Source organism: Salvelinus fontinalis, chromosome 4 (assembly GCF_029448725.1).
Source record: "Salvelinus fontinalis isolate EN_2023a chromosome 4, ASM2944872v1, whole genome shotgun sequence".
In the NCBI taxonomy this organism is placed as follows: domain Eukaryota; kingdom Metazoa; phylum Chordata; class Actinopteri; order Salmoniformes; family Salmonidae; genus Salvelinus; species Salvelinus fontinalis.
This window is the reverse complement of record NC_074668.1, coordinates 76177599-76193495: the sequence shown is the minus strand read 5'-3', so window position 1 is coordinate 76193495 and position 15897 is coordinate 76177599. Positions and strand designations below refer to the sequence as shown.

The 15897-nt window shown below is 45.3% G+C and overlaps 1 protein-coding gene across 5 annotated transcripts in view; it reads left to right on the top strand.

Moving 5' to 3' along the window:
• LOC129854421 (DENN domain-containing protein 5A-like) overlaps nucleotides 1-15897 on the top strand; it is a 62873-nt gene that overhangs the window by 31034 nt on the left and 15942 nt on the right. For 2 of the 5 annotated variants that reach the window (XM_055921458.1, XM_055921459.1), the window contains 12 exons: nucleotides 142-841; nucleotides 4554-4741; nucleotides 6079-6393; nucleotides 7683-7898; nucleotides 8130-8364; nucleotides 9071-9221; nucleotides 9361-9454; nucleotides 10681-10812; nucleotides 11095-11247; nucleotides 11450-11537; nucleotides 11619-11703; nucleotides 11911-11982. In XM_055921458.1, the coding sequence (XP_055777433.1) occupies nucleotides 142-841; nucleotides 4554-4741; nucleotides 6079-6393; nucleotides 7683-7898; nucleotides 8130-8364; nucleotides 9071-9221; nucleotides 9361-9454; nucleotides 10681-10812; nucleotides 11095-11247; nucleotides 11450-11537; nucleotides 11619-11703; nucleotides 11911-11982 (2429 nt within the window). Of the gene's footprint in view, nucleotides 1-141; nucleotides 842-4553; nucleotides 4742-6078; nucleotides 6394-7682; nucleotides 7899-8129; nucleotides 8365-9070; nucleotides 9222-9360; nucleotides 9455-9980; nucleotides 10086-10680; nucleotides 10813-11094; nucleotides 11248-11449; nucleotides 11538-11618; nucleotides 11704-11910; nucleotides 11983-15897 lie in introns of all 5 variants that reach the window. The other 3 variants (XM_055921460.1, XM_055921462.1, XM_055921461.1) reach the window with 2 other exon arrangements.

The following is a 15897-nucleotide window of genomic DNA, read 5'->3' as shown; positions in this document are numbered from 1 at the left end:
AATGTGTAACTAACACAAAGTATATTTTATTTGAAGCTACACCCATTTCTGTTTCCAGGGTTTACATCTGTGTGTCATTATGGATTAGGACCTGTATTGTTTAGCTGACCGACTAACCTGATCTATTACCTCCTCTCTCAGCTGTGTATGCCAAAGGGTCTGGCCTTCCGTACGCAGGCGGACACACGCGAGCCTCAGTTCCACTCCTTCATCATCACGCGGGAGGACGGCTCGCGGACGTACGGCTTTGCCCTCACTTTCTACGAGGAGGTGACCAGCAAGCAGATCTGCAGCGCCATGCAGACCCTGTACCACATGCACAATGCTGAACAATACGACATCCTGCACACCCCCACCATCCCGCGGTGCCCCGAGGACCAGCGCCACCTCCATCCCCACCCTCTCAACCCCCACCCCCAACATACGCTTCTCCCCACGCCCTACATCTCCCGGCTGCAGCGCTTCAACTCCTACGACATCAGCCGCGACACGCTCTACGTGTCCAAGTGCATCTGCCTCATCGCGCCCATGGCCTTCCCCCAGGCCTGCAGGAAGGTGCTCCAGCAGCTCCACCAGGCCGTCTCCTCCCCCCAGCCCCCACCCCTCCCCTTGGAGAGCTACGTCTACAACATCCTGTACGAGGTGCCCCTGCCTCCCGCTGGGCGCTCCCTGAAGTTCTCGGGGGTGTATGGGCCAGTGGTGTGCCAGAGGCCCAGCACGGCAGAGCTGCCTCTCTTTGACTTCCCTATCAGCCAGGTGTTTGAGCTGCTGGGGGTGGAGAACGTCCTCCAGCTGTTTACCTGCGCCCTGTTGGAGATCCAGATCCTGCTCTACTCACAGCGTAAGTCCTTACTTAGGATCTTTCTCTCTGATCTGCTGAACTTTCTGTGGTTTTCTGTCTATTGTCCCCATCGCTTTTAGAAGGGATTTGTTATTTCTACAGAAATACTGACATTTTAGAAGAAATCAGAAATAACAGTTGTGGTTAGGATCTTCGGTATGTTCATTGGAACTATTATCCAGGCAGATTAAATAAACTATCCTGTGATTCCATTAAAGGCCCAGTGCAGTCAACAACTCAATTTCCCAGTGTTTTATATATATTTCCATACTATGAGTTTGTATTAATACTGTGAAATGGTGAAAATGATAATGGACTTTTAGTGTGAGAGCTGTTTGAAAAGACCGCCTGAAATGTATGCATGTTTTGGTTGGATGGAGTTTTGGCCTTCCATAGTGACATCACCATGTGCTAAATTTGTTAATAGACCAATAAAATTAGAGTTCCAAACCACTCTGCCAATAACAGATAACAGCTAGTTTTCCCCTCCCTACCCAGACAGTCCTAGCAAAATTCTTGCTTGAGACATTGCCCTTTGCTAAGAAGCTATTTTTATATATATATTCTTTAACCATTTTAATTTGAAACAATCACAGTAAGGTACAACATTGTTACCCAGGAGTTATTTGATATTGAGATAAAAACGTCTGCATTGGACCTTTAAAGAAAGCTGTGTTCTTCCCAGCTTGTGTAAATGTTAATTTCTCCTCATGGGCTCTCAGCTCAGGCCTAGCTTGTGTGTGTGCGTGTGCGTGTGCGTGTGGACGTGTTTAACTATTCTTGTGGGGACCAGAAGTCCCTACAAGAATAGTAAACGAACAAAATGTTGACCAGCTGGGGACATTTTGTTAGTCCCCACAAGGTCAAATGCTATTTCTAGGGGGTTTAGGGTTAAGGTTAGAATTAGTGTTAGGGTTAGAATTAAGTTAAATATTAAGGTTAGGAGCTAGGGTTAGTTGTAGGGTTAGGGTTAGGATAAAGTTTAGGTTTTTGGGTTAGGGTTAGGGTTAAGGTTAGGGTTAGGGTAAGAGTACGGGTTAGGATTAGGGTTAGGGTTAGGGGTTAGGGAAAATAGGATTTTGAATGGGACTGAATTGTATGTCCCCACAAGGTTAGCTGTACAAGACTGTGTGTGTGTGTGTGCGTGTGTGTGTGTGCGTGTGTGTGTGAGCGTGTGAGTGTGTGTGTGTGTGTGTGTGTGTGTGTGTGTGTGTGTGTGTGTGTGTGTGTGCGTGCGTGCGTGCGTGCGTGCGTGCGTGCGTGCGTGCGTGTGCTGGTGTGAGTTGCTGGGGTAAACAGGCTGTTTTGCAGCAGCAGTGTGTGTGCTGTGAAGGGCTGTCTCTGGTGGCTGTGATCAGGCCTTTGTTTCCCCCTGCTCATGTTCAATCCCAGACCCACACTGAGAGAGATTGACAGTGAATATGGACACATTCAAGAGGACCTTTTTGGGAGGAATGGGAAATATTTAGATATGACACAGGGCATTTAGCACATTTAAAAATGAGATCTACAGAATTGATAGAAACAGGTCTTCCACTATGTGTGAAAAGAAACAGCATTATACATAATAAATCAGCTTCAATCAGGAATTGTTTTGTTCAGAGACCAATGTTGGAGGTTTTGAAAACCACTTCAGCATTATACAGAATGGCGTATTCCTCCTCCATGGAAGCACACTGGGATTGACTTTGATCAGAGTCAGTGGCGTGCAGCAGGAAGATTGTTTCAGGATTGGGGAACTGGCGTGTTGATAGGATCCATTACGGAGACAGGGAAAAGGCTAATTCTTTATAAAACGCCAGGGGCTAGAGGAGCAATGCTGTGGTGTTGCTAGGCAACCCTTGCAGGAGGATAAGGAGGAGGACGCAGTCAGTGATGCAGGGTAAAGGTGATTGGTTGGAGATGACATCATCCCTTTTTTTCTCCAGAAGGCTCATTGCAGAATGTGTGCTGAGGAGTGTTTTCTAGAGTGTGAACCTGTGAGCTTTCCACTGAGCAGGGACAGGGTGTTGTTAGTTAAAACTGCATAGGCTGAGGCAAGTGATCCCCCATACTAAAAATTAGCTGACTGGAGAGTGTCTGTTCTAAAAATAGAGGCATAATTCATAACTCAGATACATAGGCCCTGCCCTGGCCTGTGTCTTTCCCACATACAGTACATTAATCCTCCTTGAAACGAGCATCTGCTGCTGTTTTTCCCATCTCTCCAAGTAGATCAATGGCAGCTTGCCATTTCCCCTGCCGGGCCTGCATGTTAGTAGTCCGTATATAGAGCTCTCATTCTGTTAGCACTCAACCACCCAAATAGGCTCCGATAACCTTATTCGTCTTGGAAAGTCCTTGTGGAAAGCAGCGTAACAGAGGGGAGGACAAGTGGAGGACTACACCAACACTGAAGCTCGTTAGATCAGCCCCAGTTGAATATCTGATGAATGACCCTATTTAATAGTGTGTTTTCTCTTAGACTAGATTAGCTGTTGGCAAGGCCTGTGTGTGTGTGATAATGTGGTGCGGTTTGTGTGTTTTTGTGTGTGCACGCATTTGTGTGTTTGTGTGTGTGTATACTATCATGTGTTTGATTGTGCGTGAGCGCACTTCATTGCATTTGCATGTGTGTGTGTGTGTGTGTGTGTGTGTGTGTGTGTGTGTGTGTGTGTGTGTGTGTGTGTGTGTGTGTGTGTGTGTGTGTGTGTGTGTGTGTGTGTGTGTTTGCGTGTGTCTGTCTGTGGTTTTTCTCAGGAAGGTGGTATCATGCTCTGAAAAGGCCTGTTGTTCACCAGGAAAGGTCAGAGCACCAGCAGACAGGCTAGATTAGTATTCCTGTCTCTGAGTCCCTTGCCCAGGTCCTGGGAGAGGTGGCCCAACCAGGGGAAGACCCAGCCTGGGAGAGGGCCTGTTCTGGGGGGAGAGGGCCTGTTCTGGGGGGATAGGGCCTGTTCTGGGGGAAGAGAAGAGAGGGGATAGGGCCTGTTCTGGGGGAAGAGAAGAGAGGGGAGAGGGCCTGTTCTGGGGGAAGAGAAGAGAGGGGAGAAGGCTTGTTCTGGGGGGAGAGAGGAGAGGGGGGAGGGCCTGTTCTGGGGAGAGAGAGGAGAGGGGAGAGGGCCTGTTCTGGGGAGAGAGAGGAGATGGGAGAGGGCCTGTTCTGGGGGAAGAGAGAAGAGGGCCTGTTCTGGGGGGAGAGGGGAGAGGGCCTGTTCTGTGGAGAGAGGAGAGGGGAGAGGGCCTGTTCTGGGGGGAGAGGAGAGGGGAGAGAGCCTGTTCTGGGGGGAGGGGAGAGGGCCTATTCTGGGGGGAGAGGAGAGGGGAGAGGGCCTGTTCTGTGGAGAGAGGAGAGGGGAGAGGGCCTGTTCTGTGGAGAGAGGAGAGGGGAGAGGGCCTGTTCTGGGGGGAGAGGAGAGGGGAGAGGGCCTGTTCTGGGGGGAGAACAGGGGAGAACAGAAGGCCAAATGAAGAACTAGTAGTTATTTTGGCAGTAGAACAGCAAAGACAGAGCTGCTACTGAATATAGACTTGTTGTGAATGATAGAGAAGGAATGTAGATAAACAGGACTGGATGGAAGTTTACATGGATGCCAAACACTTGACTTGGAGTGGACTGTTTAACCCTGTACATTACAATACATTGCATACTGTAGGTGTCAAAACAATTTGCCTTTGTGACCATATAAAACCAGTCAGTTTGTGACTCTCTCCTCTGTTGTTTGTGTGACAGACTACCAGAGGCTGATGACTGTTGCAGAGAGCATCACAGCCTTAATGTTCCCTTTCCAGTGGCAGCATGTCTATGTGCCCATCCTGCCCGCCTCACTGCTGCACTTCCTGGATGCCCCAGTGCCCTACCTGATGGGCCTGCACTCCAACGGAGAGGGTGACCGCACCAAACTAGAGCTGCCTCAGGAGGTAACCTATACACTCATGGACCTATGCACGCATGTTTGCACACACACACATACGCACAGCTACTCACATACACACACACGCGCACACACAAATCGAAATAGATATTTTTTTAGGTTTATGCATGTAATTATTTCTCTAGGGTTGTTTACCTTTTTCATTTCTCTCATTTCTCTCCTCTCCCATCCTCCCTATTCCTTCTCTCCAAAAGGCATTTTTGATTGGAAACATTCAGCTCTAGCTGAAACCATTTAGTTGGATTCCCTCAGCCCAGCCCTCTTTAAATGCAGCCTGTCAGAGCAATAACAAGTCATTTCTAATCAGATTGCAATGCGTGAATGGTGTTTGTGCTGAGAATACTAACAACGACTTCCCTCTGGACACTCCTGCCAACCCCATCGCCATCTACTGTCTGATACACCCAACAAAGTGACGGCATGAAATTGGCTAATCTGTAGAGAGAATCACAGGGCCTTACAACCCAGATTACAAACCATCCCTCGTTCCCTAGCTCTCCAGGCTTGTTTTTGTCCTTCGTTTTGATTAACAGTCATTTTCCCACCAAACTTACACAAAGGAGGTGCATTTTTTATCAATTTACTTATATGATTGATTAATTACTTAGATAACCCATTCATAAATGCTAAATGGTTATCATTAAACATTATTCATGCTTAATGATTTTTCTTAAATAAAATGGGTTTGTGTTTACTTCTTAATAATGTTCTCAACGGGTAGAGTGTGTCCTTTGTGAGGAGAAACAGCCCTCATTAACCATGTTGTAGCTTACCCATGCTTTTACAGTTGATCAAAACACGTTGCTTTGCTACTGTACACAGCAATTCTGCTAAGGGCCCTTCAACATAGAGCCTGGAGGAAGGGTGCTGTGTGTGTGCAACAAGCTTTTACACATCTGGAGCCGGTCCAATGGAAAGAGCTATGACGAATAAAAAAGCCTGAGAATTTGTGAATTGAGGACCTAAGTCAATCTCAATATTGCCTTATTCATCCATTTCTATATTTAAATCCTAATACTTTTAAGATGAAAGGCAGCAGATCAACAATGGAGGGCTGATCTTATTCAAAAGAGTAGTTTATCCCATTCAGAATATCTGTTGATATTATATTACTGTCTTCAGTTAATGCCTTGAAGTCATCCACATCTTTTCTCACTATGCCTCAATTGGTACTGCTCTGCGTTAAGCCACCTAGTGGAGCGAAGTGGGAATGGTTCTGCTATAACAAGAACATAACTATCACACAGTTTGCTTCTCTCTGGTGTTCTCTGTTTCACCGACATGTTTACAATGAAAGCTAAATAAGACCGCCTGTCATTCCAGGCCAACTTGTGTTTCGTGGACATCGACAACCACTTCATCGAGCTGCCAGAGGACCTCCCTCTGTTCCCCAACAAGCTAGAGTTCATCCAGGAGATCTCCGAGGTGCTGTTGGCCTTCGGTGTGTCTCCGGAGGGGAACCCGTTCCACAGCCAGGGCCAGGCCAAACACCGGGGCTTCCGCTCCACCGACATGGTTACGGACAGACGCAACGGCAACCTGGCCAGCTCCCCCCTCAACTCCTACCTGCTGAGGGAGAACGAGACCATCGCTAGACTGCAGGCCCTAGTCAAGAGGACTGGGGTCAGCCTGGAGAAGGTGAGAGCATGTCATCTGTCATCCGTTTGACTGGAACATATTATTCTAGATAGAAAGTCTGCATATACACTGAGTCCTAATGTTTGGTATACTCAGTGTAAATTCATGCAGAATAATACTGCCTGTCTGTCACACTCTTTTGAAAATGACTAAGGGTGGGAAAGGCATTCTATGAGCTGCCCATGTAAGCTGCTGCCGGCTAGCTCTGAGTGTGCTGTGCTCAGCCCTGGTGACGGAGGAAGTCTGCTACATTGCCATCAACAGAAAATTGTCGCCCATACAGAACCTAATTGCCATCTGTTTTGAACACGACACAGAGGGCCGTTGGTAATAGATGGTAATGTTTCAGCAGAATCACATTACAGACCAGTGAATGAATGAATTAGCTTTTAACTACAGAGAGGTCTCCAACTCTCCATATCTGTAGGAGCCCATAGTAAGCAGCTTATGGACTAGTAGGGGCTAGCATTAGCTTTCTCTGAAGAGATTGCCTGCTCTGATAGTCTGCTTTTAGCTCCTCATTTTGTTGGTAAGGCTTCAGGTAGGGTCATTGTGGCCATGTCCCACATTAAGGTAACCACCTGATTTAGGGTCAGTGGTATAGAGCGATGAATTAGAGGAGGGCTCAGTGGGTCACATCCCTGCCATCTGATCTGGGCTTCGTAGCCATTACTCATCTTCAAGTCTATGCGGACATGTATAGGCGACTCATTCACTGTGTCCTTTTGTCCTGCTCTTGCATGTTGAGATCTGCAACTGTGTCACACTTTGATTGTAACAGAGGAATGCATGTGTTTTCATTTTTTTTTGTCAATAAATCAAAACGTCTCAGACTTCTTCCCCCATGCCCCTATCAGTGCTCCAGCAGCCTGAGCTAACATGGAGATAAGAAACCCATACCCTCTATGGCAGGAGTAGGCAACTAGATTCAGCCGCGGGGCTGATTTATATCACAGCGGATGGTCGGGGGGCTGGAACATAATTCAAATAATTCGAACACTGCAAATTGACCACATCTAAGCCCAAACATTGATTGGATTTGATAATAACAATAATTTCATACCTTGATTACACGATCACATATGTATATATTTTTAATTCGTGGGAATATTGGTGATTTTACAGTTATTTTCTTACCCACCCCCGCCGGCCGCCTGTTGTCGACCCCTGCTCTATGGCTTTCTTAACTTCTGTCGTCAAACCCCTCTTTTTCTTCTTCTTTTTCACTTTATTTTTCTGTGCTGCGTTTTCCTGAGCCGCTGTGTTTCCTCCCCCTCTCCCTCTTCCAGCTGGATGTGAGGGAGGATGCCAGCAGCAACAAGGACCTGAAGGTGCAGTGTGATGAGGAGGAGCTGAAGATGCACCAGCTCAACATCCAGGTGCGAGAGGTCTTCGCCAACCGCTTCACCCAGATGTTCGCCGACTACGAGGTGTTTGTCATCCAGCCCAACCAGGACAAGGAGTCCTGGTTCAGCAACAGGGACCAGATGCAGAACTTTGACAAGGTGAGATCAGGGACTGGATTCCCTATATAGGAGCCTATATAGGGGCCCTAGGGCTATGGTCAAAAGTAGAGCACTATATAGGGAATAGGGTGCCATTTGGAACGCTGTGCCACTCCAGACTCTGAAACATTCATTTGAGTGGAAGTCTTCAATGTTGTTTAAAGCTTTTCATATTAATTGACCCCCAGGAGTCCTCACTTCATTTTGTAATGTGATTCTTGTCGATTCCAGGCCTCCTTCCTCTCTGACCAGCCTGAGCCCTACCTGCCGTTCCTGTCCCGTTTCCTGGAGACTCAGATGTTCGCCTCCTTCATCGATAGTAAGATCCTTTGCCATGATGACGAGGACAAGGAACACACGTTGAGGGTGTTTGACTCCCGCGTGGACAAAATCCGCATGCTGAACGTGCGCACGCCCACCCTGCGCACCTCCATGTACCAGACGTGCACCAATATCGACGAGGCGGGTAAGAAAAGAGGAAACCCATTTTCACACCTATACTATTAAGAGATCATTGTCTCAGATGGTGCAAGATACTTGTATGTTTTCAAGACACACATGGGAACAGTCAGTAACACCTGGAATAATTCATGTCAAAATGGATTTAGCGGTTGAATTTTTTCTTCTAACTATAAATTCCTCTCTGTAATTGTATGATTCATTGCATGCATGCCAGTTATGTACTAACCTAATACATTACACAGTTATCTACACAGTAGTAATAGTCTTAACTATGTAGCCTGCTGTCATTGGTGCTGATGATGTTGAGTGTTGGGTCAGGTTAGGGATGCATAATTCCAATAAATTTGCAAAAATTCCCAGTTTTTTCAGAAATCCAGTTTGGAAGATTCCCGGAATCAGAAGGGAATAAGCAGGAAATCATGAATCCTCCAAACAGGACAACTGGAAAACCTGACAATTTTGATAAGATTAAAGGAATTTTGCAACCCTAGTTCAGGTGATGATAACTCACAGCATGGAGGTGTGGCGGTGAGGAGTCAGAGATGAGATGTGGAGTGGTGAATCTATGTGACTCCTCAGTGCTATGACTCATAGGCACTCACAGAGTGGCTTAACAATGACAAAAGACTGTTAAATCCTCCATGACGGTTGGTACTAATGGATCTGCTGTGACAGTACCTCATCCTCCTCCCCTCTCTGTGTCACCCCAGAGAAGGCCATAGAGATGCGGGTGGTTAAGATCGACCACACGGCCCTGCATCCCCACCTGCTGGATATGAAGATTGGCCAGGGTCGCTACGAACACGGCTTCTTCCCCCGGCTGCAGTCTGACGTGCTCTCCACTGGACCCGTCAGCAACAAGTGAGGATCACACCTCCACAAGAGAGACTGATTTACATACTTTGATTGATAATACTTTAAAAATACGTTTGTTTTGTCTCTATCTTTGCTATTTGGCTTTCGTGTCTTTCTAAGTGAAGTTGTTTTGTTTGTATGTTAGATGGGCGAAGAGGAGTGCTCCAGCACAGTGGAGGAGGAAGGACAGACAGAAACAACACGCTGAACACCTTTACCTGGACAACGACCAGAGAGAGGTGAGAGGACATCAAGCAGCCCTAGAAAAACGGGATTAACATTCCCAAACCATATTCGCATGGATTTTGTCTTTCTGTTTTTGTGTTATCGTTAGTTTCTTGTCGATTTCTTCCTCACTCTTCTTCATGGCTTGCGGTATTCACTTCTAAATATCTAACGTCTGGAACGATTGAATTAAAGTCTTGTTTGTCCATTTTTCTCTGTTACTCTCCCTCAATTATTTCCTCTTGACCTAACCTCTCTTTCTGTTTCTGTTTCTATCTCTCTGACACCTACTGTCTCCCTCACATCTACCTACTGTATTTCTCTCATACACTCTCTCTCTCTCTCTCTCTCTCTCTCTCTCTCTCTCTCTCTCTCTCTCTCTCTCTCTCTCTCTCTCTCTCTCTCTCTCTCTCTCTCTCTCTCTCTCTCTCTCTCTCTCTCTCTCTCTCTCTCTCTCTCTCTCTCTCTCTCTCTCTCTCTCTCTCTCTCTCCTCTCTCCTCTCTCCTCTCTCTCTCTCCATCTCACACACACGCTCCCAGCATGTGGAGTGTCTGTTCCCGGAGCTGCAGCTCCTGCTGTTTCTAGACTACTACTGGCTCTCGCAGTCCTTCAGGCCCTGTCTAAAGTCTGTGACTGTGGATGTGGTATGTGTTGGCAGTGGGTGGGGCCTGAGCCTCACACCACGTCCACATGGCCCCTCCCCCCATGTGGTCCTCACTCCCTCCTCCTCCTAACATCACAGCTTTACCTGATACTCCAGATCACTTTCCAGGGTTTCTTCTCAGGTTTAGGGTTTCACTTTAGGGTGCACTTAACTCCACATTAAGAAAACAATATTTCGATTGATTTGACAGAATCACAGAAAACACATGGCACTGACACGCCTCCCAGGATGGATGTTGAGGTCAGAAAGTTAAAAGACAGAAACACATCGTCCATCATGAAATGACCTCAGTACAGGCAGCTCAGCTCATTATACAACTGACTCAGAGCTCCTCCCTCTCCCTCCTCTGGAATGATCAGTCCCTCACTGTAGTAGTTACCAGAAATCTATCCACTGTATGCACTGTATACGTTCTGTGGTTGGTTGCCAAGTGGTGTGACCCTCTGTTTATGTGATGATGAACATTGAGCCAGATTGATTACTCTCCCTTGGTGTATAGCTTACTCTTAGGCCACTCCACGTGTGTCCTCTCTGACCCTGTCCTGTCTGACCCTGTCCTCTCTGTCTCATTACAGAAATACATCCAGGAGGCCAGGAACCTGGGCACTACCATCCGGCAGCCCAAGCTGTCCAACCTCTCCCCTTCCGTCATCGCTCAGACCAACTGGAAGTTTGTGGAGGGTCTGCTGAAGGAGTGCAGGAATAAGGTACAGTAACTACCACTCTTCCTACATCTCACTCTTACACAGACATATTACGACTGCAATAACCATTGCAGTAGACTATTGCAGTAGACAATCCCATGGATATTGAGATACGACACCTTCAGTGAGTCTCCATTAGTTTCAATGTCACTCAGAAGTATTCTGATGTCAATGACCGTTGCAGTAGACTATTACTTGGATATTGAGATCCAGCACCTCTCGTGTCAACCATCTGGCCTCCAGAGATGGTAATCTCCCTGTACGGTGATGTGTGTGTCCCTCCAGACCAAGCGCATGCTGGTTGAGAAGATGGGCAGGGAGGCGGTGGAGCTGGGTCATGGGGAGGTCAGCATTACAGGCGTGGAGGAGAACACACTTATCGCCTCCCTTTGTGACCTGCTGGAGAGGATCTGGAGCCACGGGCTGCAGGTCAAACAGGTCAGCACATACACACACACACACACACACACACACACACACACACACACACACACACACACACACACACACACACACACACACACACACACACACGTATTATTTAAAAACAGTATATATACACACACTAACACACATGTATGCATTTAGGTGCATTCAATGCGCATTCATTCATTCCCGCATCTCCATCTTCATCTGCCAGGGTAAATCTGCCTTGTGGTCCCACCTGCTCCACTATCAGGAGAGCAAAGAGAAGACGGATGCAGCACCGGCCGGTTTGGGTCACCCAGGTAAGCCACTCGTTGAATCCTGAAATGTGATAAATGGATGGTGATGTAAAGCCACATCCTTCTCTCTCCTCCCCACATCAGGTCTCATCCACGACACAGAGAGACGCAAGTCTGACGCTGGCACTGCCTTGGTCCCTCTCAAGGTATCCCTGATCAGGGACATGAGGTGAGTCTCCTCATCCATTCACCAGGTCTAACACAGTATCAGTATCAGTGTCTTCAGATGCTCTACCTACCGTATATACACTATTTGTCAAGTATCCTCCTGAATATAAATTTCAAGTCATATGGTCTTGAAATGATGGATGGTTATAAGGGGAATGTTGCAAGTGATACTATACTATTCTGCCTGTGTTGATTGTCCCTTCTGTAGTGGCAGAAGCGGTTCAAATGTATGCCTTCGTACCTCTACGTACTTCTTTGAAAATGACAATTTCGAATCAAGGTGAGATAATGATTGATTGATCATACCTCAGAATGCAATGATTTCAAAGTGTTTTCACTGCCATCTTGTGGCCCACTGACGAAAAACACTTTCAGTCAAGACAGAATATTATCAATGATTCAAGACCATATGTAGTGGAAAAATACTGACATCAGCCTCATAGCCATGCATCTCAAGCTTTGCAGCAGGCATAAACACTTGATTACCAGCTATGATTAAAAAATATATATAATATTTGTATATATACACACTGTACAGCGTATACTGAAAGCTTAGCCTTCCATCTTTGTGTTCTATTTGATCAGACTTGACCTACAGTCTTCATGGTCTTCATGTCTGGTCCCTCATGTCTGGTCCAAATGCTATACCAACATGTAAATCTTGGTGGGGCAAACTCCCCCAAATGTATTTAGATGCATGCCAGCAAAACCACTACACAACACAACACTAAACAATGCATGAATTGTGCTATAAAACGGTGACAAACGGTGCCCACAAACTGTTAGGGCCAACATAAAGCTGTTCCAACAGCAGAGCTTTCTTTTCAGCACCATGGAGTGAATCCTTACCACTGCTACACCTGGCTATCAGCAGAGACTTGTCTGGCAGCGACACAGTTCATTCAGCCACATTTACTGCCTTTAAAAACACCATAGCTGATATGGCTGACTTTCTTAAACAAATGTGGTTTTACTGACAATTGAGATGTACAAACTATGGCATAAGGTGATGACGAGCGGATAAGAGGCAATCTGTAATTTTGATGAAGACATTAATGAGTGAGCTAGGACGGATGTAGTCAATATAGCTTTTTTGTTCTGCACTTTTGAAATGTACAGTGACAGAATTTAGAACATGGGCTGTTCTTACAGTATTCTCCCTGTACACCAAGTCAGAGCCGTAGGATAAATAAAGGGGGCCTATAAGCAGACAATGAAAGCTCTTACAATATTCAATGATTATATTTCTCTTAAACAGGCTATAGGCTACATGTGCACCACCAAGTCAGAACAGTAGGCTAAGTTATGAGGGGGAAAGTCAAATACATTTAAACTCAGTTTTCCACAATTCCTGACATTTAATCATAGTAAAAATTCCCTGTCTTAGGTCAGTTAGGATCACCACTTTATTTTATGAATGTGAAATGTCAGAATAATACTAGAGAGAATGATTTGTTTCAGCTTTTATTTATTTCATCACATTCCCAGTCGGTCAGAAATGTACATACACTCGATTAGTTTTTGGTAGCATTGCCTTTAAATTGTTTAACTTGGGCCAAACGTTTCGGGTAGCCTTCCGCAAGCTTCCCCCAATAAGTTGGGTGAATTTTGGCCCATTCCTCCTGACAGAGCTGGTGTAACTGAGTCAGGTTTGTAGGCCTCCTTGCTCGCACACGCTTTTTCAGTTCTGCCCACAAATTTTCTATAGGATGAGGTCAGGGCTTTGTGATGGCCACTCCGATACATTGGCTTTTTTGTCCTTAAGCCAGTTTGCCCAAACTTTGGAAGTATGCTTGGGGTCATTGTTCATTTGGAAGACCCATTTACGACCAAGCTTTAACTTCCTGACTGATGTCTTGAGATGTTGCTTCAATATATACACATAATTGTCCTGCCTCATGATGCCATCTATTTTGTGAAATGCACCAGTCCCTCCTGCAGCAAAGCACCCCCACAACATGATGCTGCCACCCCCGTGTTTCACGGTTGGGATGGTATTCTTCGGGTTGCAAGCCTCCCCCTTTTTTCTCCAAATATAACGATGGTCATTATGGCCAAACAGTTCTATTTTTGTTTCATCAGACCAGAGGACATTTCTCCAAAAAGTATGATTCTTGTCCCCATGTGCAGTTGCAACCCGTAGTCTGTTTTTTTTATGGCGGTTTTGGAGCAGTGGCTTCTTCCTTGCTGAGCGGCCTTTCAGGTTATGTCGATATAGGACTTGTTTTACTGTGGGTATAGATACTTTGTACCTGTTTCTTCCAGCATCTTCACAAGGTCCTTTGCTATTGTTCTGGGACTGATTTGCACTTTTCGCACCAAAGTATGTTCATCTCTAGGAGACAGAACGCGTCTCCATCCTGAGCGGTATGACGGCTGCGTGGGCCCATGGTGTTTATACTTGCGTACTATTGTTTGTACAGATGAACTTGGTACCTTCAGGCATTTATAAATTGCTCCCAATGATGAACCAGACTTGTGGAGGTCTAAAATTTTGTTTCTGAGGTCTTGTCTGATTTCTTTTGATTTTCCCATGATGTCAAGCAAAGAGGCACTGAGTTTGAAGGTAGGCCTTGAAATACATCCACAGGTACACCTCCAATTGACTCAAATGATGTCAATTAGCCTATCAGAAGCTTCTATCGCCATGACATCATTTTCTGGAATTTTCCAAGCTGTTTAAAGGCACAGTCAACTTAGTGTATGTAAACGTCTGACCCACTGGAATTGTGATACAGTGAATTATAAGTGAAATACTCTGTCTGTAAACAATTGTTGGACAAATTACTTGTGTCATGCACAAAGTAGATGTCCTAACCGACTTGTCAAAACTATAGTTTGTTAACAAGAAATTTGTGGAGTGGTTGAAAAACAAGTTTTAATGACTCCAACCTAAGTGCATGTCAACTTCTGACTTCAACTGTATATTTATTTATTTATTTTTTATTTTACCGTTATTTTACCAGGTAAGTTGACTGAGAACACGTTCTCATTTGCAGCAACGACCTGGGGAATAGTTACAGGGGAGAGGAGGGGGATGAATGAGCCAATTGTATACTTGTTATTTTTTTATTTTTTTTATTTAGCTAAACAGGTGGGGCTCAAAACAGGTGGGTCTCTGTTCTGAAATACTACCACACTAGTTCATTTAGCAGACACTTTTATCCACACTAGTTCATTTAAAAGACACTTTTATCCACACTAGTTCATTTAGCAGACACTGTTACCCACAGTAGTGCTCAGCCAGGCTGAGAGGAATCCTGAAGTAGGCGATAGTTTATGGGATGCATTGTGTGTTAACCTCTCTGGTACAAGTGGGACTCTAGCATCCCACCTCGACAAAAGCCAGTGAAATTGCAGGGCGCCAAATTCAAAACAACAGAAATCCCATAATTAAAAGTCCTCAAACATACAAGTATTATACACCATTTTAAAGATAAACTTCTTGTAAATCCAAACACAGTGTCCGATTTCAAAAAGGCTTTACTGCGAAAGCACACCATGCGATTATGTTAGGTCAGCACCTAGTCACAGAAAACCATACAGCCATTTTCCAGCCAAGGAGAGCACTCACAAAAGTCAGAAATAGCGATTAAATAAATCACTAACCTTTGATGATCTTCATCAGATGGCACTCATACGACTTCATGTTACACAATACATGTATGTTTTGTTCGATAAAGTTCATATTTATATCCAAAAATCTCAGTTTACATTGGCGCGTTATGTTCAGAAATGCATTGTCTCAAACAAACATCCGGTGAAAAAGCAGAGAGCCACATCAAATAACAGAAACACTCATCATAAACATTGATAAAAGATACAAGTGTTAAACATACGAATAAAGATAAACTTCTCCTTAACCTCTACAGAGTACCTAACCCGGATCCGGGAGCACCCCCCCCCCCCCCACACACTGATTAGCATCGCTAGCATAGCGTCACAATTAAATAGTAGCATCTAAATATCATTAAATCACAAGTCCAAGACACCCAATGAAAGACACAGATCTTGTGAATAAAACCACCATTTCAGATTTTTTAAATGTTTTACAGGGAAGACAAAATATGTAAATCTATTAGCTAAACACGTTAGCAAAAGACACCATTTTCTTACTCCAACAGTTTCTTACTCCATCAGGTGCTATCACCAATTCGGCTAAACTAAGATATTGATAGCCACAAACCAACAAACA